Source organism: Eptatretus burgeri, chromosome 16, assembly GCF_056783735.1.
Source record: "Eptatretus burgeri isolate ZD-2024b chromosome 16, Ebu_testis_v1, whole genome shotgun sequence".
NCBI lineage: Eukaryota > Metazoa > Chordata > Myxini > Myxiniformes > Myxinidae > Eptatretus > Eptatretus burgeri.
This window is the reverse complement of record NC_140976.1, coordinates 31057020-31080987: the sequence shown is the minus strand read 5'-3', so window position 1 is coordinate 31080987 and position 23968 is coordinate 31057020. Positions and strand designations below refer to the sequence as shown.

Genomic DNA, 23968 nt, shown 5'->3' with positions numbered 1-23968 from the left:
TGAAGCAGCTGCGTATTCCGCTGAGCTTCCTCGGCTGTTGTTTGCACCTCTGTCACCTACAGAGAATCAACCGACTCGCTAAGAGCAGAAACACTGCGAAGTCCAACTCGAGTCAATGTGTTTGACTCGAGCCGTAAGTACAGTTATGAAGAAGACAAAAGCTTTTTTATGCATTCACAACTTGTTCTTCCAAATGTGTACCGGTAAAGCGTTATGAATCGCGAACCAAAAGTCTGCATTCCATGTGCCATGAAGCATTGTTCAAATGAAGACCCAAATCGAGGCCCGATTACATACAGCTCCACACACTCACAGCGGTTGGGGAGAACATCTCGCTCACCTTTTGCTCCAGTTGCAACTGTTTCCGTTTCTCGGCCTCCAGTCGATCATCATGCTCCTGCTGTAGGCGCTTCCTGCCATATTCGTTTTCACGCAAGCTACGCTCGTACTTAGCTTTCCACTCTCCTCCTGCCACAGTTGGTCAGACGTATGGCTGCATTAAGGTAATTTACCTACATTCGAAGTGAACAAAAATCTAAATGCAGTTATGCAAAGAGATTTTAACTTCATGTATTGTTCCCTGAAAAACAACATGAAATCTTACACACACCCTTAATTGGTGTTTGTAGTGCTCCCAAAACTGTATCGAGACTTTCAACTGTATATTTATTCCTTTTATTTTAACATGGTCAGATACACTCTTGTGTGTTCATAGAGACTTACAAAGAGCCTTATTAAAATCAAATCCTATAATAGGCTACCATTGTACTTATTGGAGGATGTCAGGATATCCTAGACTTGAGGTATGCACACTCACCTCTGAGCTGTCTAACCTGGTTTCAGATTTCCTCCCAGTTATAAACTGCCATCTTGGAATTCCGTAGGCACGACGAGGCATCAATATGTGCGCCATCCATTGGATGGAAGTTAAACTATGTACAATCTGCCAGCATTAGCCAGTGGACATTAAAGATCCCACGGTCCTTCAAGAAGAGTAGGTGAGCTATCGTCAGCACCATGAACAAATTACAAGTCCTGGTCTCACCTAAAGGGGCATTAGCGGCATATCCATGCCCCCAGTAACTTATTTTGCCCACAGCAATGTCCTACATATGAAATAAGTGGTGTCCTTATTGATAAAAAATTGTATTCTCACGATGTATATCTGTTTCTTTTATGTCCCCCTGTCATTCTCCATCACACCATGGTATCAGGAAAGGAATGCTCCTCTTAACCTTAGGTATTTTTAACCCCACATTCATCAAACTATATATTTGTGTCCAATGCAACTAGAGCACTACCCCTCACCCCATCCCACACCTTCCATCCCCTCCTCTCCAATGGCACAAACAAAATCCTCCAGAACCAAACATTTATTGCAACACAACAAATGTGATCAAAAAAGATACAGACAAGGAACAGAGAGCAACATAATATTGATGATGAGGTATCCACATCGGGGAGATGAAAGCAATCAGGATTAAAATGAATACACTCTTTACAAGGTATTCACAACACTACGGAAATACATTTTCTTCGGAAAACAAAAGATAAGCCACAAGTCACAAAAAAATCCCAAGGAAGGTGCGATTTTAATGCACCTGCGACTAAAGTTTTGATCACTGGAAGGTAAGTAATTTTTTTTGAAAGAGAAGAGGGCAGTTAGAAGAGTTTTCAAAGCAAACTTTCAGTGATGACCTTTCTGGCCTCAGCGATATGCTTCATTCGGACACCAGGGGCACATTCGGAGCACGGAAGGTCAATGGATCCATTTTTCCAGCTTCAGGTCCCATGACACTGACTTTCAATCTACATAAGAACCTCAGCATCATCCTTCACGATTTGGCTTCCAGCAACGGATCATTAAGGTGGAGCTGTTTCGCTAATTGTAAGAAATCTTGTGAACTATCCCACTTACTCTGAGTGTTCATTTTCTCTCCTATTAATTGTTATCAAATATGGTGTTTTTGAATTTTCCTTTTATCCGACTTTATTACACACACACACACACACAATGTATATATATATATATATATATATATATATATATATATATATATATATATATATATATATATATATATATATATATATATATATATATATATATGTCTGTCTTTTTGATGTGTATGTATATATATATATATATATATATATATATATATATATATATATATATATATATATATATATATATATATATATATATATATATATATATACACACATATACCGTGGCGGCGAGTGAAGATTGATGGTAAGACGCCGTTGTAAACTAGCGTGCAGACCCGAATAAAGATGTGTGCCATGCGCATCCCATACAGTGCGATGATGATAATATATATATATATATATATATATATATATATATATATATATATATATATATATATATATATATATATATATATATATATATATATATATATATATATATATATATATATATATATATATATCCTGGTGTTTGGCGCAGTGGTTAGGGCAGTGGCTTGGGACCCAAAAGGTCCTGAGTTCAAGCCCCATTGGAACACTGAATTAATATATGTGTACATGTATGTATATGCCTGGTGTTGGCTTAATGGTTAAGGTAGTGGGCTTGGGATCCTAGGGTCCTGAGTTCAAATCCCGCTCAGCTGTTGAATTAACACCAGCTGGGTTGACTCTGCCTGTCATCCTTCCGAGGTCGGCAAAATGAGTGCCAGCATGCTGGTATACTGTGTCAGAGGGGTGACCCGTCCAGGATTGTTCCCAATAGCCAAGGAGATTGCTTCGGCGGCACCAACGCTCTGCACAGAGTATGGTCCTAATGGATGGATGGACATGTGTGTGTGTGTGTATGTATATATATATATATATATATATATATATATATATATATATATATATATATATATATATATATATATACCAAGTCGAAAACACCAGGGGGTTGACTCAGCCTGTCATCCTTCCGAGGTCGGCGAAATGAGTGCCAGTGTACTGGTCCCGGTGTATGCCCTGGTTAGAATAGGTGTACCACATCCCTGTGTGTCGTAAGAGGCGATCAGGGTTGGCGTCAGGAAGGGCATCCGGCCATAAAAAAAAAACATTGCCTCACAAAAAGCCAAACCCCTGCACAGCAGGGAAAAATGGCTGTAAAAACGGTCATTATATATATATATATATATATATATATATATATATATATATATATATATATATATATATATATATATATACATATATATATATATATATATATATATATATATATACATATATATATATATATATGCACAAATGTCTGTGTCGATAAAAATTCTGAACCCTCTTTCAAAATTTTCACCTTTTGCTGCCTTATAGCCTGGAATTGCATTAGATCAGTCTTTTTCCACCTTTATTTCCACATCATAACCCACAACTTCCAAGTGAAAAATATATTCTGCAAATTTCAGAAAATCAACGAAAAATACAAAACTAGAATATCTTGGCTGGATAAGTGTCTGTCACCCTGAGTTAATACTTGGTGGAAGCACCTTTGACAGCAATTACAGCTGTGTCTGTTGGGATAGGTCTCTACCAACTTTGCACACCTTGATTGGGAAAATATTTGCCCATTCTTTTGTACAAGACTGCTCAAGCTCTGTCAAGTTGCGTGGGGAGTGTTTATGGACAGCAGTCTTCAAGTCATGCCATAGATTTTCGATTGGATTTTGGTTACGACTGACTGGGTCACAAGTACATAAATCTTATTGTTCCTGAGACACTCCGGTGCAGCTTTGGCTGTGTGCTTTGGGTCATTGTCATGCTGAAAGGTGAACTTCCATCCCAATTTCAGCTTTCTTGCAGAGGGCAGGTTTTCCTCAAGGATTTTACTGTATTTTTCTCCATCAATTTTCTCTTCTATCCTGACATGTCCCCAGTCTCTGCTGATGAGAAACATCCCCATAACATGATGTTGCCACCACCATGCTTCACAGTTGAGATGGTGTTCTTTGGGTGATGTGCGGTGTTGGGTTTTCGTCAAACGTAACGTTTTGTATTTAGGCCAAAAAGTTCCATCCTGGTTTCGTCAGACCACAAAACTTTATGCTCCATGGCTTCAGAATCTCCTTAGTGGCTTTTTTGCATACCTCAAACGGGACTCAAGGTGGGGTTTTTTGAGAAAATGCTTTCTTCTTGCCACACTACCGCACAGGCCAGACTTGTGGAGTGCTTGTGATATTGTTGTCATATGCATACAGTGACCAGTCTTTGCTATAAAGCTCTTTCAATGTTGCCATTGGCCTCTTGGTGGCCTCTCTTATCAGTCTCCTCCTTGCTTGGTCATCCAGTTTGGAGGGATAACCTGATCTCAGCAGGGTCTTGGTGGTACCATGCACCTTCCACTTATTAATGATTGTCTTGACTGTGATCTAAGGGATATTGAAGGACTTTGAAATATTTTTTTTATACTTATCCCCTCATCTGTGCCTTTCGAGAACTTTATCTCAGAAGTCTTTTGAAAGGTGATTGTTGCTCATGGTTGAGTCTGCTGTGAAGTGCACTACCCAGCAGAGGAAACATAGAGGAACAGCTTATTTTACTCTGAAATAATGAGAATCAGTGTAATTTACCACAGGTGGAGGCCAGTTAACTTGATGTGTGACTTTGAAGGTGGTTGGTCACACCTGAGCTAATTTACAATTGTTATTCAGGTCAGGTATTGGAGCATGTGCCAGAACAGCACGTCGCTGCGTCCACTTTCCGCCGGTACTCCAGGGGCCTCCGTCTGGCCATCCCCCAGGCAGATGCCAGGCCCATCCCCATCTCCTTGAGATGCTGGTCAACCTGCTGCAACCACGAGGCACGTGGTCAGCCCACTGGCCTCCTCCACTCATGAGATTCCCTCGCTGAGAGAATCTGGTGAGCAGGATCAGCGTCAGGAAAACGAGCCACATGTCCATACAGCTGCAACTGACGCTCACGGACGATGCAGGTAACAAATCTCATCCGAGTCTCTCTCAGCAACCGCTCGTTGGACACAAAATCCGACCAGCGATAGCCAAGGATTCTCCGAAGAGACCTGGAACCAAAGGAATTAAGTCTCCGTCTCAGATCCTTGGTCAGAGTCCAAGTCTCGCATCCATAGAGCAAGACTGGAAGTACCAAGGACCTGAAGACTCGGACTTTCTTCCTCCCACACAGGTACCGGCAGCGCCAGACCCCATGATCCACTGAATCCATGACTCCCCAGGCCCGACCCAGACCTCTATTGACCGCTTGCTCACAGCCAGCAGAGACATGAATATCACTGCCAAGGTAAGTGAATCTCTCCACGACCTCAACATCCTCACCACAAAGTCACAGACAGGACAGCAGCATCCAAGATGTCACCGAAAGCCTGGATCTTAGTTTTGACCCAAGAAACCCGTAATCCCAGTGGCTCCGACTCCTCATTCAGCACCTCGAGGGCCCCCAAAAGGATATCTAAAGTCTCCGCAAAGATGACTGCATCATCTGTAAAATCAAGGTCCGAGATCTTGACATTCCCAAACGATGCCCCGCAGCATGATCTCTCAGACATCCTCCCTAAAATCCAGTCCATACAAGTGCTGAAAAGTGTGGGGGCCAGTACACACCCCTGACGAAATCCAGTAACAACTGGAAATAAGTCAGAGATGGTACCACCACACTTCACAGCACTCTCAGCACCAGAGTAGAGTTCAGACATCAGATCGATCAGTTTTGGTGGCACCCCAGGAAGACCAAGAATCCTCCAGAGGACATCCCGATTCACTGAAACGAACGCTTTACAGAGATCAACATAGGCTGCAAGCAGCCCCTGCCGAAACTCTCGTCTGCGTTGGGTGAGGACACGAAGAGCAAGGATACGGTCAATTGTTGACCTCTTTGGTGTAAAGCCTGACTGCTCAAGCAGATGGTGGCGAACCCTATCAAGAATTATCCGAACAAAGACCTTGTCCGGCACTGAGAGCAGCGTCACCCCTCGGTAGTTGTTGCAGTCTTGGCGATCACCCTTCCCTTTCCAGAGAGGGAGAACAAGGCCCCTCTTCCAGTCAGTTGGGATGATGCCTGTGTTCCAGGCAGAGCACAAAACTGCATGCAATGACACGAGTGCAGCATTTCCACCAGCCTTGAGAGGTTCAGCATGGATGCCACAGATCCCTGGAGCTTTGCCCCATTTCAACCGGTTCACCGCAGCCCATGTTTCCACAAGCGAAGGTGGACCACAGTTGATTTGAGGGTCAGCAACAGGGATTGTAACACCCTTGACGTCCAACTCGACAGCTGGTGGATCAGCCTGGTACAACTGCTCAAAGTAACCAGCCCAGCGGGCCTTCACATCAGACTCCTCTGTCAAGAGCCCACCACTCTCTGCTCTAACTGCAGTGCTCCGAGGGATGGGCTTGGATGAACGCAATGCGCGAATTCCCCTGTAAGCGGGACGAGAATCACCTGTCCACAGGTGATGCTCTACCCCCTCACAGATTCCTCGCACATAGGCCTCCTTGTCCACCCTCAGTGCACGTACAGTTTTACGCCTCAGCTCCCTGAACAGCTCAGCTCTGCCATTCAGCCTGTCCCTGCGACTCTGGCCAATGGTATCCAGTGTCCCTTGAGAGACAACATTCTTCTTTGCCCTGCGGTGAGTTCCAAGACATCCACCGGCAACATCAAGCACGGTGGTCTTGAAGGCACTCCACAACTCTTCAGGACCCCCCAAAGCACCCAGACCCCCCAAATGTCCACTCAGCCTGTTCGCAAACTTCTCAGCTGCCCTCTCATTCCGGAGCTTGCCAACATCCAGCCTTGGCTGGGATGGTACCATTCTCCAGGATTTAAGGTGCAACTTTAGAGTTGCTACAACAAGCCTGTGGTCAGTATCGAGGAACTGAGCACTCCGGTAGACCTTGCATTTCTGGATCATCCTCCAACGACCGTCAATGAGGACATGGTCAATCTCCTTTGCCACACCGCCAGCGTTGGAATACCAAGTCCAGCGATGAGCTTGTGGGCGCTGAAAGCATGAACCAGCCACCCTAAGTCCATGACTTCTTGCAAAGTCAAGGAACTTAGTGCTATTCTGGTTCATAGTTCCTGACCCATGGGGACCAACACACACCTCATAACCATCCCTATCAGTTCCAGTCGATGCATTGAAATCCCCCAAGACTGGAAGTGTATCTCGTCTGGGGCACTGATCAACCACAGACTCGAGTGTGGCGTAGAATGCATCCTTCACGGTGAGATCACTCGCCTCAGTTGGAGCATAAACAGAGACCAGGGAAATGACACCTAAGGAGTGACGAATCCTTAATCTCATAATACGCTCGTTGACCGGTGTTACCTCAATTATCATTGGGGTCAGCTTATTGGACACAGCTACAGCAACTCCTTGGGTCTGGTAACCATCAGAGCGACCAGACCAATAGTAGGTGTAACCACCCACCATTATCTCGCCGCAATCCGGTCTCCGAACCTCAGAGAGAGCTGCAATCCCGATGTCCAAACGCTTGAGCTCAGATGATAACAGAGACAGGTGATCATCCTCTCTTAGGGATAGGACATTCCAGGCACCCACCCGAAGGGACCGCCTCAGGTTAACCCAAGGAGAGCGCCGTCTGGTGGACGACACCTCAGCCCCACTCCGACACAATCTCCCGCAATCTGACCCAGGGATGTTACCCCGTGGTTTCCCTCCTATCATCAAAGATTGGGGGTCCCGAAGGCTTTGCCCCAATCCCGTCATCCGGTGAGCTGCCCTGCGAAGGGAAGCTGCACAGGAGGTACTCCCACGGAGTGGGTTTTCAGATTTTTTTGCGTTTTTGTGTTTTGCGGATTGAAGGGTTTTACGGTGGCCAGAGTGCAAATCCTGCCACCAACCTCCTAATAAGAAGTAACCCAACTGCAGGAGGACGTCTGTAGACACAGTTGGGCACTAGATATGGATGGCCGTTGGCTCACAAGGAGCTCCTCCGCCTTTTGACAGGTTTTGTTTTTAATCCTGCTGGGTGTCCATATCCAAACACCCTCCTCACCAGAAAACCTGGTGGGGGAGACGGTTTAGTCGCCAACAACCTGACCATGGAACAGGTTAGTACAGGTTTACATGGTACCTGTAGCAGGCCACAGATCTAACCTGACCTGATCACAACCTGACCTGACCTGACAATTGTTATTATAAGGGGGGATGGACACTTATCCAACCGAGATATTCTGGTTTTGATGTCTTATTAATTCTCCGAAATTTCCATTATTTGTTTTTCACTTGGAAGTGGGTTACGATGTGTAAATGAAGGTGGAAAAAATCTGGTTTAATGAAATTTAATTCCAGGCTATAAGGCAACAAAAAGTTAAAATTTTGAAAGGGGGTGTTGACTTTCTCTTGGCTGTATCTCTATACAGTGTCTGTCACTGAACTAGTCCCTCAATATTTTGTGAAATCATACCAAACTTCAGGTCTCCACCAACCCCTCCAGTGTGTACGTTATATGGTATTTTGAAAAAACTAAAATTTGAAGAAAAAAAGAATTCTTTTTGAAATTTTATGAAAAAAAAACATTATTTCAACATAAATCTTAAACTTCACTTGCTTATAAAAATGGAATATCAGGAATATTACAAATAAATTTGTGCAAAATAAATGTTTGTATTATGATTGGTGTGAAGCATGACAACACAGCAACTCTTGTACAGTCATTATCCTCAGTTAAACAATGCCTGTGTCTCCATAGCGACGTGTAGTTTGGGATTTTGAATTGCACAGGTCAAGAGTTGTTTTGAATTACGTGGATGTGAGGTGCTTTTAATAACGTGGTGATTACATAGCTGCGAGATGTTTTTAGCAATGGAGCGGTTACGTGGCAGTGAGGTGTTCTTAGCTTATCTGGAATTACAATTCCAGACAAGGTATTGTCGTCAAGCACGTCCGTCTGTCTCCTCTTTCAATTTCTCCAGCCAATCCGCTGGGCCGATCTGCCTGAAATTTGGCAGCAACATTCTGCGCCTGACTGTTAATGGGGATTGCAAAGTTCGTTCCGGTCACGTGACTTTAAGTGGGTTAAAATGGCAGACTTAATAAATTCCTTCAAAAATCTTCTTCTCCAGACCCACCAGTCAGAATGCCACTAAATTTGAGTTACAACATTCAGACAGGGTCCAGATAAGCTACAGATCCAGTGGTCCTATTTTTTAATACAGTGGTGAGGTGTTTTTCATAATGTGGCAGTAAAGGTGTTTTGAATTTTATTTTATATTGATCTTGACAACACAGCAACTCACATGCAGTTATTATCCTCAGTTAAAACAAGCCTGTTTCTCTGTAGCGACATGTGTTGAGGCAAGTGGAACGACCCGATCCATGCTGGTATATATACAATGAATATGTATGTACATATATTTATATATATATATATATATATATATATATATATATATATATATATATATATATATATATATATATATATATATATATATATATATATATATATATATATATATAAATGTGAAAACGAGGTCCATCTATAAAGTAACAGAACTGAGCCTGCTGTGTGCTCCACTTACACAACTTGAATGAACGGGTTGCATCACAGTGTTTCACAACATTCCAGCAATATATATGATCGGTGATGGTTGACTGCGCTCATTGTGTGATTTTTAACAGGTCGTGCTTTACACGTTGTCTCGTCTGAGTTGTCGCGCTAAGTCGTGAGCAGAGAGCCAATCTTAAGTTTCTTGCCAAGCTTGGCAAAACACCTTCCGAATCCTTTGCAATGCTGCAGCAAGTCTACGGGGAACAAACGATGTCACGTACCCGTGCATTTGAATGGCACAAGAGGTTCAAAGAGGGACGGGAGGAGGTTGAAGATGATCCACGGTCTGGAAGACCTTCAACAAGCAGAACGGCGGACAACATCGAGCGTGTGAAGCAGATGGTGCGCGCAGATCGTCAACTCGCGGTGCGTTTGATTGCTAAGGAACTTTCCATCAACAAGGACACTGTCTGGAGCATCATCACTAAAAATCTCGACATGCACAAGGTGTGTGCAAAAATGGTCCCCAAGCTGTTGTCCGAGGACCATAAACAGCAAAGAGTCACTGTCTGTCAAAACATTATCGAGCACCTCGAGGACGATCCAGACCTGCTCGGGAGAGTCATTACTGGTGATGAATCGTGGATATTCGAATACAATCCCGAGACCAAATGGCAGAGTCATCAGTGGAAAATCCGGCATCACCAACACCAAAGAAAGCAAGGATGTCGAAGTCGAAAGTCAAGGTGATGCTCATCGCGTTTTTTGACATCAAGGGCATCGTCCACTTCGAGTTTCTACCACAGAGTCAAACAGCAAATCAATACGTGTACAAGGAGATCCTCCGGCGCCTCATGAGATCAGTCTGGGACAAGAGGAGGGATCTGTGGGAGAACAACGCCTGGGTGCTCCACCATGACAAGGCCCTACTCACAGTGCCCTGAGCATCTGACAGTTTCTGGTGGAGAGGAATGTGCCAACTCTGGAGCAACCCCTGTATTCGCCAGACTTGGCCCCTTGTGATTTTTTCCTATTCCCCAAGCTCATGGGGGTGATCAAGGGGACCCGATTTCCTGATGTGGAGGCCATCAAAAGGGCCGTGACGACGGAGCTCTGGAGGATTCCAGAAGAAGTCTTCCGGGGGTGCATCGAATCATGGAAGAAGAGGATGGACAAGTGTGTGAGACTGGAGGGAAACTATTTTAAAGGGGACAAGCTGTGATTTCAATATATTTTTTGGAATAAAATTTCTGTGAAGTCAGTCCCGTTACTTTTTAGACGGACCGTGTGTGTGTGTGTGTGTGTGTGTGTGTGTGTGTGTGTGTGTGTGTGTGTGTGTGTGTGTGTGTGTGTGTGTGTGTGTGTGTGTGTGTATATATCTTCTTCTTTCGGCTGCTCCCGTTAAGGGTCGCCACAGCGGATCATCCGTATGATCCACATAGTGATTTGGCACATGTTTTACGCCGGATGCCCTTCCTGACACAACCCTGGTCGACTCTTACGACACAGGGATATGGTACACCTATTTTAACCGGGGTATACACTGGCCCAGTACACTGGTACTCACTTCACCGACCTCGGAAGGATGACAGGCTGAGTCAACCCCCTGGTGTATTAATTCAGTGGCCCAACGGGGCTTGAACTCAGGACCTTTTGGATCCCAAGCCGCTGCCCTAACCATTGTGCCAACACCAGGATATATATATATATATATATATATATATATATATATATATATATATATATATATATATATATATATATATATATATATATATATATATATATATATATATATATCGACACATGGAGCACACGTTTTACAATGTGCTCTCTTATTTTTCATAATTTTCACTTTCTTATTCGTGTCAAACGCCATCGTTGCTATCGTGTATGACTGCCAGCAGCTATTAGACATCAGAATGAGAGTTAATGAAGTGACTTTTATTCTGAATGTGGAAAAAAAATGATATTGTTTACCAAATGCCTGAGAACAAAGGACTTTTCCGTTCACGCAAATGAGGGAAAAGGAGAGGAGTTTTGGTAAGACCATGTCGCCGTTCATCCCGCCCATCACTTCCTCGTATTCACCTTACTAATCTGCAGTCCATAGACAACAAACTTGATGAACGTTTTGCCATATTTGACACCAATGTGATATGAGTGACTGCTGTGCTTGCCGCCTGAGACATGGCTTGATGCCACCATCCCGGATGTTGCTATCCAACCAGATGGTTTATTGGTGTATCGAATTGACAAATCGAAGGAGATTACTGATAACGTAAAGGGAGGAAAGGTATGTTTCTTTATAAACACCTCCTGGTGTACAAATGTTGAGATTATTTCTCAGTTCTGTTCGACAGACCTAGAATGCTTGGTGATCAAGTGCTGTTCCAACCATCTGCCTCAGAAATTCTCAGCAGTTATCCTGACTGCTGTCTACATGCAACCGCATGCCAATGCCACAACAGCACTTCATGAACTTTCGGATGTTATTTTTCACGATGAAAACTTCTCTGATGTTGTTTCAGTCGCTGGAGATTTCAACCATTGTCACCTCAAGTAGGTGCTTCCCAAGTATTTCCAACATGTCGCACATCCAATAAGAGGCAATGAGACTTTAGACCACTGCTATGCAACAAATCAAGGGTGCTCATCATTCGGTACCACACTCTCATTATGGTAAATCCTATCATTCTTCAGTTTACCTGATACCAGCATATAAAGAGGAACTTAAGTGCTCAAAGTCTGTTGTAGAACCATGCAGTGCTGGTCAAAAGAATCCATTGTTCGGCTCAGAGTACTTTGAGACAACAGACTGGAACATATTTGAGGACTCATCTGCTGATCCAGATGACTACACAGACACTTACCCATGACATGAAGTTTTGTTTTGAAACCTGTGTGCCAACTAAATTGGTCCAGAGTTACCCCAACCAAAAGCCATGATTCAACAGGGATATTCATGACAAACTACAGGCAAGGGCTGACACAATCAAAGCAGGTGATGAATCTATGTACAAAAGATCATGCTACAACCCAGAGAGGGCCATCAAGGCTGCCAAACAGCAATACAGAGACAAGCTGGATGATCAAGTCATTGAGAAGGATTCATGTCAGCTACGGCAGGAGCTCCATGCTGTCACCTCGTATAAGGGGAAATCCAAGGAATTTGACAGCTCGAAAGCGAAGTTGACAGACACTTCAAACAAAGTATATGCCCGTTTTGACAAGGTCAATGCTGAACCACGCATAACTCATGAAATTGATTCTGCCACTCTGGAAGTCTTCCAGTCTGATGTGAGTAAGACTTTCGCTCAGTTGCAGGTTCGAAAAGCCACTGGCCCGGATGGAATTCATCTTGTGCCCTCAAATACTGTGCAGATCAGCTCTCTGCAGTTTTCACTGACATTTTAAATGTCATTAAAGCTGTGTATCAGTCCATTATGTTTTTTGTTTTTTTTAAACAATCATCATACCAACACTGAAAAGGTCTCCAGCTACTGCCGAAACGATTACTGGTGAATAGCACTAACATCAGTCATAATGAAACATTTTGAGCATTTCATATTGCCTCATATCAAGTCTGGCATCCCTGAAACTCCAGACCCGTTTCAGTTTGCCTATCAGTCAAACTGTTCTGTTGATGATGCCGTCTCACTCGGCATCCACACTGTTTTACAACATCTGGATCAGCGAAATACCTATGTTAGGATGCTTTTTGTTGACTACAGTTCTGCTTTTAATACCATTATTCCTTCTAAATTATTTGTGAAACTTGGACTGTCATTTTATTTGTAATTGGATTTTAGACTTTTTAGATCCTCGTGGAGGATCTCTAAGTCTTACTCACGTTGTTGTTCTTCATCTTCTTCTTGTGGACTTTTTTGTTTCACAGCCTACAGTTTTCATCGAAACTTCCTGAAACTTGGCATATATATGTAAAAATACCCCGTGCAGACAGTAACCATCTCTGATTTTGAAAATTCCTCCAAGAAAAAAAAGTTATGACGTCAAAATATCTCCGCTAATGGAAATCGCCGAAAAATATTATCTCTGAAACTAGGCAAGCTGTTTGAATTCTGTTTGCGGGAATCGAACAGGGCATTAGCAGAGATGAATTAGCGCACTTATGATGCATCACTATGACGACATAAATTTTTATGACGTCATTCCTATTTTTTGACATTTTTTGTTTCACAACCCAGAGTTTTCATCGGATCTTTGTGAAACTTGCCATGTATATGAAGAAAGCCCACGCGCAGGCAGTAACCATCTCCGGTTTTGGAAATTCTTCCGAGAAAAAAAGTTGACGTCATAATATCGCCGCTAATGGAAATCGCCTCTACCATTATCTCCGAAACTAGGCAAGCCGTTTGAATTTTGTTTGCGGGAATCAAGCCGGGCATTAGCACAGATAATTTATCGCAAACCTGATACATCACAATGACGTCATATTCGTTTTTATGACGTCATAATTAAGAGGACGAAGATCTTAGCTCATTCGAGCTTGTTTAAGTGACAGGCCACATGTGGTGAAAATTGGCAGAAGTCCTTATCTTGAACACGGTGGGTCCTCAAGGCTGTGTTATAAGTCCTCCACTGTATTTACTTTTTACTTATGATTGTGCTGCTAGTCGAGACAACAACTTCCTGGTAAAATTTGCAGATGACATGACCTAAATTGGCCCGATCACGAATGACGATGAAATGGCATACAGAGATGAGGTTCAGAACCTGACAGAGTGGTGTTGAACTAATAATCTCGAACTGAATGTTAGTACAACTAAGGAGGTTATCGTGGATTTGAAGAAGTCTTGTGTTACACCTTACTAATTTGAGATTGGTATATCCATTGGAATTGTAAAACATCAGCATTGATGGTATCGATGTTGAGATTGTGAGTTCTTTCAAATTCCTGCGCATCCACATTTCATATGATAAGTCCGAGGCTCTGAATACTGGAAGTATCGCTAAAAATACTCAACAGTGCCTGCACTTTCTTCGATGGTTGAAAAATTTGGGATGCATCGTGACATTTTAGTGAGCTTTCACCGAAGTGTTATTGAAAGTATTTTAATGGGATCGATTATTGTTTGGTTCGGCAACATCACTGCACACGACCTAAAGTTGTTGGAAAGAGGTGTTCGTGCTGCACAGAGGATCATTGGTGTTGACCTACCTGCATTCAAAGTTATCTACACATCTCGATGTTTTACCAAAGCCTGAAATGTTGTTAAAGGTTCGAGTTATCCTGTGTTTAACATGTTTGAACCATTACATTCTGGCCGTCAGTATCGCAGTATTAAAACATCCACCAATCGTTTCAGGAATCGTTTTTATCGCAGTGTGGTTCAGCTTTTAAACCATGAATCTTGATTTTTACGTTTGTTTTTTTTTTTTTTTCTTTTGTCAAATTATATTTTTATTTGAGAGCACTCGTCTTCAAAGAATTCTAATGTCATTACTGTGATATTCATGTGTGCTACATGTAGCAACAAAATTATCTGTATCTGTATCTATATACATGCTGTCCTGCTTCACCTCTTTGACCATTCCTATTTGTACGCTTCCCCTTTTTTCTTGTGACATATTTTTTTTTCTTTTTCAACAGCAACAGTCCAGTTTTTGTGTACACTTATTTCTACATCATATTTTGTTTTAGTCTGTCTTTCATAATCACCCGGCATACTTTTCCACCAATTTTCTATCTCATTTGTTTTTTTAATAAGCAACATTTTCCTAAATTAATGAACATGGGGGCTTCTCATAATGTATAGATAACTTTGCAGTTTTCTCTTCATAATGCTCAGTAGCTCAATTTGCATCATAAAGTGTAAGCAAAAAGCTTTGCAAAAAAAAAAATAAAAAAAAGGAAGGAAAGCCCAATCAACAGACCATATTGATTTCTAATCTGGAGTAATCAACAAAATTTTGGGTAAACAAAGAAATGCATTAAATGCATTAAATAGTTTTCCAAAACTACAGTCAATATAACGGTAGTGATATCCACGACACTGATACACTGGTGGGGGCCCGCACCCATTCCCAGGCATGTCACCATACAAACCATAAAACGAGAAAGGCACTCCGTAGAGCGCATACCTCCACCCCACAATGCCTGATCCATGAGAACATATACTGCCCAATACATTTTTGAGATATCATGCTATATATCGTTTTTGGCCCTATCTCTCAATGGTGAAGAATCATTTTGAAAATTAAATAATTCTCGTATCCAGATCCGGGTTTGGATCTTCACCAAAATTGAATCATTTCTTCCTTGTCACACACCCAACGTGCCCTTCTAAATAACAATGCTATACAATTCCAAAACTGATTGCATAATGTTGTGAAGTTTTGGATTTCAAACTCTGAATTACGTGCACAGTGTCGTATTTTCATTCGCTACGTCCAAACATATATTCACCAACATTATTCCAAAATCGGTCCTCCACCACGTGAACATTTGTGAAAAAGTTATCAATTTGGCTCATTGATTTATGAGTTCCAAATCATGTGGCACGAGGCCCTCAAAACAATGAAATCAGAGGATTCATCCAAAGATCATGTATTGCTCTCCAATGACAACCAAATCCAACAGCTCACGTTATATTAACATTGACCTTTACAGGCCTACCTCGGTCCATCAAATAATCAATATTGTTACGTTTGAGGGGGGGGGTATGCATTCAAAGGGTAATTAGGATGTTTAATTTGGTATGCCATGCTGTTCGAGTGTACCAGGATCTCGATGTAATAAGTAGCAATTCAGTGGTGATAAGTTGTCTAGTAAATGTCCATTTCTTCAAGGGGGAAATGATAATTGTCACGTAATTAGATAGGGATACGGGATAGGGTAAGTGTGTCCGCGTAAACCCCTTTTAGTATTCCCTGGAGGCTTGCCGTGACGTCACAGGACAGTGCTGCGGATGGCTCCGCCCCGTGATCACGATTGGTGGAAAGCGACGGCGGAGGGCCAATAAAACGGCTCGATTGGAAGTGACGAGGACTCGAGGATAAAAAGGCTCTGTTCGGGGAAAAGGAGAGGAGGAAGAAGATCGGGACAGAAAAACTGTTCTGGTGGAGGCTATTGTGCTGGGAGCGTGCTGTGTTGTTGCGCTGATTCGATCCTGGATTCATCGTGTCTCGTGGCCTTGCTTCCCCGTGGTAACAGGGAAGGTCATGGTCGGTGAAGTGTTAGAAATGCAGGTGTCACATGTAAGGCCGATGGGGTGGGGGAGTCATGTGGGTTTTGTGGGTGGGGATGATGTGCTTGTCCACAGGGATTGCTGAAGCTCATGGTGAGCGGGAATTGCGACCCCCTTCAAGGAGATTCACCCCTGGTGGCTCATGGTGACAGTGTCTGGAGGCAACTGGGAGAGGGTCTGGTTGGGCGACCAAGGCGGGTAAGACCTTGGCGACCCAGGAAGGCCAGAGGAGCCAGTGAGACCCCTTCCAGTGTGTTGTACGGGGTTAGAGCTGATGGCTACCAGGGGGGTGGGAATCAAAGGGAGCGGGGCGGAGAAACGTCCGGGTTGGACTCAAGCTTACCTGTGGGCATGGTTGCACCTGAGATGCCCCCATCATCTTGTGGTAACCCACCCCACGGCCATTATGGGATTCAGCCTGCATCATTAAAATGGGGACCATGACCTAGAAATGTGATGATGACCATGGTGTGAGTGTTGTGAAGATGTGTGAGTCCCACTCGATCCCGCACAACTTGACATGTGCAGCAAGGGCATGATGTCCGCATAATTTTGGGGCAAGCAAATTTGAAAATTGGCTCCCCAGGTAACGCTGGGTCTATTAGCATCCACTGGGGGACGCGGTCAAGTGTAAATATCCTGTGAATAGTGTCGTTAAGGCTTAGAGTAGGAATGTAAAGTATAAGTGTTGTGTTTTTTTTTTGTGGAACCTTTTGTTTCCCCTCCCCAGATCACTGGAAGAGTGTTGGGCAAGAGCGATGATCCAGAGGATGGAGTGCAACTTCGCTCAGTGCTCTCATGTGATAAAATAAAATAAAAAATAATAAAAAAAAATGAATGATTGTTTCGGCGAGGATAACGCCATAAGGGGGTAGTACATTAAGCAGGATAGGCAAGTTAGCTGCGACTCGCTGCCCATTGCCCCTCCTACTTTATTTCGTTAGGTTAAATAGGTGTGAGTCAGTAAGTGTTAAGGCTGGTACGGTAGCGCCTGTGATATACCTTGCAGGAGCTGCGGTACCAGAGGAGGGGGCAGTGTTACGTTTGAGGGGGGGTATGCATTCAAAGGGTAATTAGGATGTTTAATTAGGTATGCCATGCTGTTCGAGTGTACCAGGATCTCGATGTAATAAGTAGCAATTCAGTGGTGATAAGTTGTCTAGTAAATGTCCATTTCTTCAAGGGGGAAATGATAATTATCACGTAATTAGATAGGGATACGGGATAGGGTAAGTGTGTCTGCGTAAACCCCTTTAGTATTCCCTGGAGGCTTGCTGTGACATCACAGGACAGTGCTGCGGATGGCTCCACCCCGTGATCACGATTGGCAGAAGGCGACGGCGGAGGGCCAATAAAACTGCTCGATTGGAAGTGACGAGGACTCGAGGATAAAAAGGCTCTGTTCAGGGAAAAGGAGAGGAGGAAGAAGATCGGGACAGAAAAACTGTTCTGGTGGAGGCTGTTGTGCTGGGAGCGTGCTGTGTTGTTGCGCTGATTCGATCCTGGATTCATCGTGTCTCGTGGCCTTGCTGTGCCTCGTGCCTCACCTCGGTTGGCTCTGGGGTTCTGCTGGCTCGGAGCACGGGGTCGAACGGCAGGCGGACCTGCCTCCCTCTCCTGCTCGCAACTTGGCGCCAGAGCTGGTTCCCTGGCGGCTGTGAGCGGACTTGCGCCGACACAAGGAGGTCGACAGCACCACGGTGTCTCCTGCCCCTGACGAGCGCGACGCCAGCTCGTCCGACGCCAATCCAGGGACTGTTGCGTCCACACCACAGGCCAGCCTGACCACCAGGACCAACTACGTTGTGTGTGTGTGTGTGTGTGTGTGTGTGTGTGTGTGTGTGTGTGTGTGTGTGTGTGTGTGTGTGTGTGTGTGTGTGTGTGTGTGTACCTGGCACCTTCGAGGGTTTGAGATTGGTATATCCATTGGAATTGTTTGTGTTTTCCCCACGCCCGAACCCACACCACCATCCCGTCGAATCGCCCCGGATCCCTCCTCTTGCCGAGTCTTATTATTTCTGGTTAGAGAAATAAACATCATTAACTCAGTGAAAAGCAACTCGTGCCACCTTCCTCGTCCCGTTTGCGGTAGAGCGATTAGAACCGCCATCTTTGGGTTGTAAAGGATAAACCGCCTCCATCGTTTCGGCTCATTCTACGTTGGCGGGACTGTTCAAGTCCCGTGGACGTCACAATATTCTTAAACGGCTTCACCGATGACCAGCTCTCGAGATGATCTCACGTTAGGCGGGTTTGTGGATGAAGCTGGAGGTACCTTTGTTTACCACCTGCTATGCATTCTGTTGCTAGAGCCAGAATAGCTCAGTTTGCATCATCTTCTAAATTAGGATTATCCAAACTGAGCAATTTCTTTGCTGCTCACTCATTCATCTCAGGTAGTCTTAAACTCCACGGTGAAAAAGTAGAAAAAAAATCACCATAAATACAAACTCACTTGGGCCAAAATATATAAGGCAAAGAATAAGCATACATTATATTTCATCAATTCCCACTTGAGGACAACCCAGAAAGGCAGATCGAAAATACAGATATCCTTGAAAGAAAAACAAATAAACAATAAAACAACTAAGGGGATCAATATGACTCCGACCATGCATACACAGGGATTTAGGATTAAAATGTTTGAAACTTTGCAAATTTGATGACAACATCAACTTGAGAATAACCTGGAAGAGCAGATCAAAAACAGCGGTATCCTTGAAGAAAAGAAGAAAAACTAAAACTGTGTGTCAAAATTACTCCTACCATGTGTCATACGGTTAAAGTCTGCATCCGATAAGACCAGCAGATCAGAATAGTGACTGCCTCACTGGCACCAAACCTTATTGATCAGCAGGGCTAAATTGCTGCAACAACCCCAACAAGAGCTGATGGCGAGAAATAAGTGCTTTGGGATGGAATGTCATGGTGCTTTTACCTGAATCTCCATCGAGGGAGCCATTGAACTCGGCCGCTCGTAATAGCCTGGCTTCAGAGGCCTCCAATTCTTTTACTTCCATCTGCCTCTGTGCAGTGTCAAACTTGTTCTGAAATAAACAAGAACAAATAAGTCACTACAATACACCCTATTGTTCAGTTTACATGCGTTTTGACGTTTCTGGGTTTTAAGCCTCGATAAAGCGATATCCAAAAAATTTTGTAATGGCGTTGTCGTTTTTTGTGGAGCACCAAGCTGCAGGTTGCATCATCGCTGGGGCATGGCTGTGTGGCTAATTTATTTCCGCCTATTGGTTAATGCAGGGGTTTGGAATCTGTTCAGCGTGTCAGTTATTGCTCGTCTACTCATTTTGAAAGGATCTTTAAGATCCACCAGCTGTTAGCAAATGGGACACCCAGTTTAACGTCATCTGTAGAAGGTATATTTTTCGGTCGGCAGTGAGAATAAGAGGTAGATTCTTCTCGAGTTAGACAGAATAAGAGGTAGATCGCCTTAGGCAGGGAGAGTAAGAATTAGATCCCAAAATAGGCAGTGATAGTAAGAGATGGACCCTTAAGCAGTGAGAGTAAAAGGTAGATCCTCAGATATAAAGGGAAGAGGGAGATTAATATATGGGCAGTGACAGTAAGAGATGGACCCTTAAGTAGTGAGAGTCAAAGGTAGATCCTCAGATATAAAGGGAAGAGGGAGATTAATAGATGGGCAGTGACAGTAAGAGGTAGATCCTTAAGCAGTGGAAGTAAGAAGCATATCTTTAGACAGATAATGAGAATATGAGGAATATCCTGAGTTAGGCAGTGAGAGTAAGAAGTAGATCCTTCGATACTCTCACTGCCTAAGAGGAAGGTCCTTCGATAGATCGTGAGAATAAGGGGTATATCCTTAGGCAGTGAGAATAAGAGGTAGATCCTTCGATAGGCAGAGCCGAGAGTAAGAGGTAATCCTTAGATAGATTGATAAGAGTAATGGGGAGATGAGAGAGGCAGTGAGAATAAAATGTTGATCCTCACATTGGTCTTAAAATAAATTGATGTATCGTAGGACTGAAGATGCTTAGGTTTTAAGCTTTAATTTTAGCAAAGAGAATCCTTAAATCAAATGGATAGCATTCTCGTTAGCAAGACAATGCAAAAAAACCAAAACACCGAATTAAGATGTAATGTCTTTGAACCACAATTAGTAAATACTGGGAACAATTAGTCAAATTAATTGAATATTTACACCAACAACAAACCGTGGTGATTGGGAGTTTACAAACATAAAATTGTTTCTGCCAGTAAGAGTAAAGTTTAAGCGAAAACGGGTATTTGGAGTAATTTTGACATCAGGAGGCCTGACTGCTCCAGCTCTGCCTTGCTCTTGAGGTTAAATTATTCCAATTAAAAATAATTCAGGTTTGAGGATCCATTTGCATTTTTCTCCATGTGCGATTTTTCTCACTCCCATCAGGTTGACCCTTGTCAACTTCCCTCCTCGAATGACGAAGAGGAATCGAACCACATGATTTAAAGTCTGTGTGTGGCTGCTTCAGAACAATGGTGGGATGAGAATAAGAAAACATTGAAGGAACAATTTACCATACCCTGCACGTTTCGTGCAGCCAAATTGTACCTCGAGGGAGCATTTCGTGCAGCGTGACCGACTTCGGTGGCATGAGTATTCGCTTGGCCATGTGTTGTTGGTGTGTTGTTGCGGCAATTTTCAAAATGAATGTTTCCCAATCCTCGGTGAAAGAGTAACACTGCGGCCAATCACGCATGGCCTGATACAAAATATGTTAACGTATATTCATGAGTTTTCTTCCAACGTCAGAAGGATTCGTTACCTCCCGTGAGGGGCTATAATCGAGGGTATGACAAGTTATTTGTGAAGGGTTTCAGGGCGATGCATCGCGGGGAAAATTAATTCAGGAAAAATTCAAGTGAAACATCCTGTCACATTTATTCATATAATAACATGGAGGGTCTTCAGCAAAAATATTATTCAAATTGGACTCCATCATGAACTGTTGTGTTTTCATTGAGCATCAGCTTTTGCCACGAGCATGGTGAGACAAGACTCTTACAGAAAATTATTCCAACCTAAAGTTTTGAGAATTCAGGGATAATATAGACTCCAAGGAATTCGAGGCCATAAATAATACTGTTATGGTTGGGGGTAGATGGAGGAATTTCATCGGAAAGATAGAATTGAAGAGAGTTGTTTGGTCCGTGAACGTGTAGGAGACATCTCGATGTAAATTAAGTCGGGAAACTGTGAGCTTAAGTGTTACATGTCACCACACGGGGGGTGGTGCGGTGAAATTAAATAGGGATTAAGGATAATTCCCCCCAGTATGTGATTGCTCCCTGTGACCTTTTCCTACGTTTTTGCATTTACAAGCCAGCCATGAAGGAGTTGCATTTTTATACCAACAACCACAACCACAAGCAAGCCAGGCGTGCCGAGCAGGCAGAGGCCCCACCTTCCCGGGTTTTGTGCCAACAAGCCACTCCTGGGAGTGCATGATTGTTAGGTCGAAGAGAGATCGGGAGTGAACGCACGAGTTCAGTCTAAGGGAAGCACGTGATCGAGAGAGAATGTAGCTGGGAAATGACCTGTAAGAACAGGGTATTATGGTTGGCTTTCCTTTGACGCATGAAGAAGACGGCACGATTCTCGTATTTGTTCTGAGGTGAATTGACTCGCGTGGTGGAACAAGACGATGGCCATTGACTCTTGGCTGGTTATAAGAGACGAATCTCGAAGCATTGTGCATGTCAGCGAAGGGAGTGGCACCATTCTGCAGAGAGCGTATCAGCAAGCACGATCAACAAGGAGCCTGCATGGTGGTTTCTGAGCCCTGGCATTGAATGTCGCTTCATGAATTGCCTCACGTATGTTTCCCGCTGTGAGAGAGCAGCTTGGCACCATTTTTGGGCATGTCTACCCATGCAGGACGAAGTGCCTCGATTCCACAGTTCCATAAAGACCATCTCTGGACCAAGCGAAGTGCCAGAAAAAAGGGAGGATTTGCTTTTCTTTTGTTTTCCCCTTGTCTGTATTTAAGTCCGTGTGTCGAGGTGCCTCGACTTTAGACTTTAAATTTCTTCACGATATAATTATTACATTTTGAATTACCCTTGTAAATATTTAAATTGTCATTAAATCCCCACGTTTATTTTAAGTTGCTGTGTCCGTGTATTTTTCGTGGGGTTTCAGAATAAACCCCTTGTGCTTGCATCCATCGCTCTGCCAGTCCCGCCAATGCCACTCCCATGCGCACGATAATCTCTGAGGATCACATGTCCGCCTCCGAAGGAAAACCGTTTGGCAATCCGGGCCTGGTCGGTGTTAACCGCCCGTTCACTACAATTTAGGTCAGGGGATTAGCTTAACCGCCAGACCCGTGACAATACTTCAGACTTTAGAGCAGTGATCCTCACTATATTAGAAGGGTGCCACTTTTGCTGAAAAGACATCAGTGTGAAAGCCACCACAATTCCTGCAAGACGCAAAAATAGCTGCTATTCGACCCTGTCTCCAGGTACGATGTTTTTTTTTCATTGTGCTTACTGGGCTGCAAGCATAATTGTTTGCATCCTGCCATCTCCAGATGTCGTGATGTTAATTTTATGCATCATCTTGGAACACTCATTTGAAACCATTGGGTCAATTTGACAGCATTTCTGACAGATTATGATGGGGTGTTTTCACATTGTGTATTATTTGCTGCATGTCAAGGGCTGCACTTTAGGCCACCAAGGGCTACCAGTGGCTCACAGACCGCACACTGAAGAACAGAGATTTAGAGCATCATATTGTTGCGAATTTGCGCCCGCCGGCGTGTGATCGGCCGCTCGACTCGAATGGCAACCGCCTCGCCCACCGGAACGGACAATTCAGTCGTGACCCTCTCGGAACAACGCCGGGAGCTAGTCACGGGTGAGGGTTTAACCTCACCACGATCGTGCCAATTGCCCACCCGCGCAGGATAGGGTTGCTCGCCAAATTCGATCTACCTAAGTACCTGCGCGAGTGGTCGACCGGGCGATCATACCACGCCACAGGCCGACTCCGGACATGAACCGCTTAAGCGATCCGTTCCGTGCAACAGTGATAACCGAGCGGTGTTATCGTCGGCCTTGACGGTTCCAATTAATTACCGGGATGTTGAACCCACTACGAACCACTTACGCGAAGCAGGATAGAGAGTCAATAAAAGGAAAGGAGACGAAGCGAAGCGGGAACAATTACACAAGCACATTTAATTCACACAGACCAGCACGGAAGGCACG

General features: G+C 43.8%; 1 protein-coding gene across 9 annotated transcripts in view; it reads right to left on the bottom strand.

The window, feature by feature from the left end:
* LOC147010811 (unconventional myosin-XVIIIa-like) overlaps nt 1-23968 on the bottom strand; it is a 261897-nt gene that overhangs the window by 52535 nt on the left and 185394 nt on the right. For all 9 annotated transcript variants that reach the window (XM_085859462.1, XM_085859461.1, XM_085859460.1 and 6 more), the window contains 3 exons: nt 19671-19779; nt 341-468; nt 1-56 (listed from right to left, as the gene is read on the bottom strand). The exon at nt 1-56 is cut by the window's left edge and continues 99 nt beyond it. In XM_085859462.1, coding sequence (XP_085715588.1) covers nt 1-56; nt 341-468; nt 19671-19779 — 293 coding nt within the window. The remainder of the gene's footprint in view (nt 57-340; nt 469-19670; nt 19780-23968) is intronic.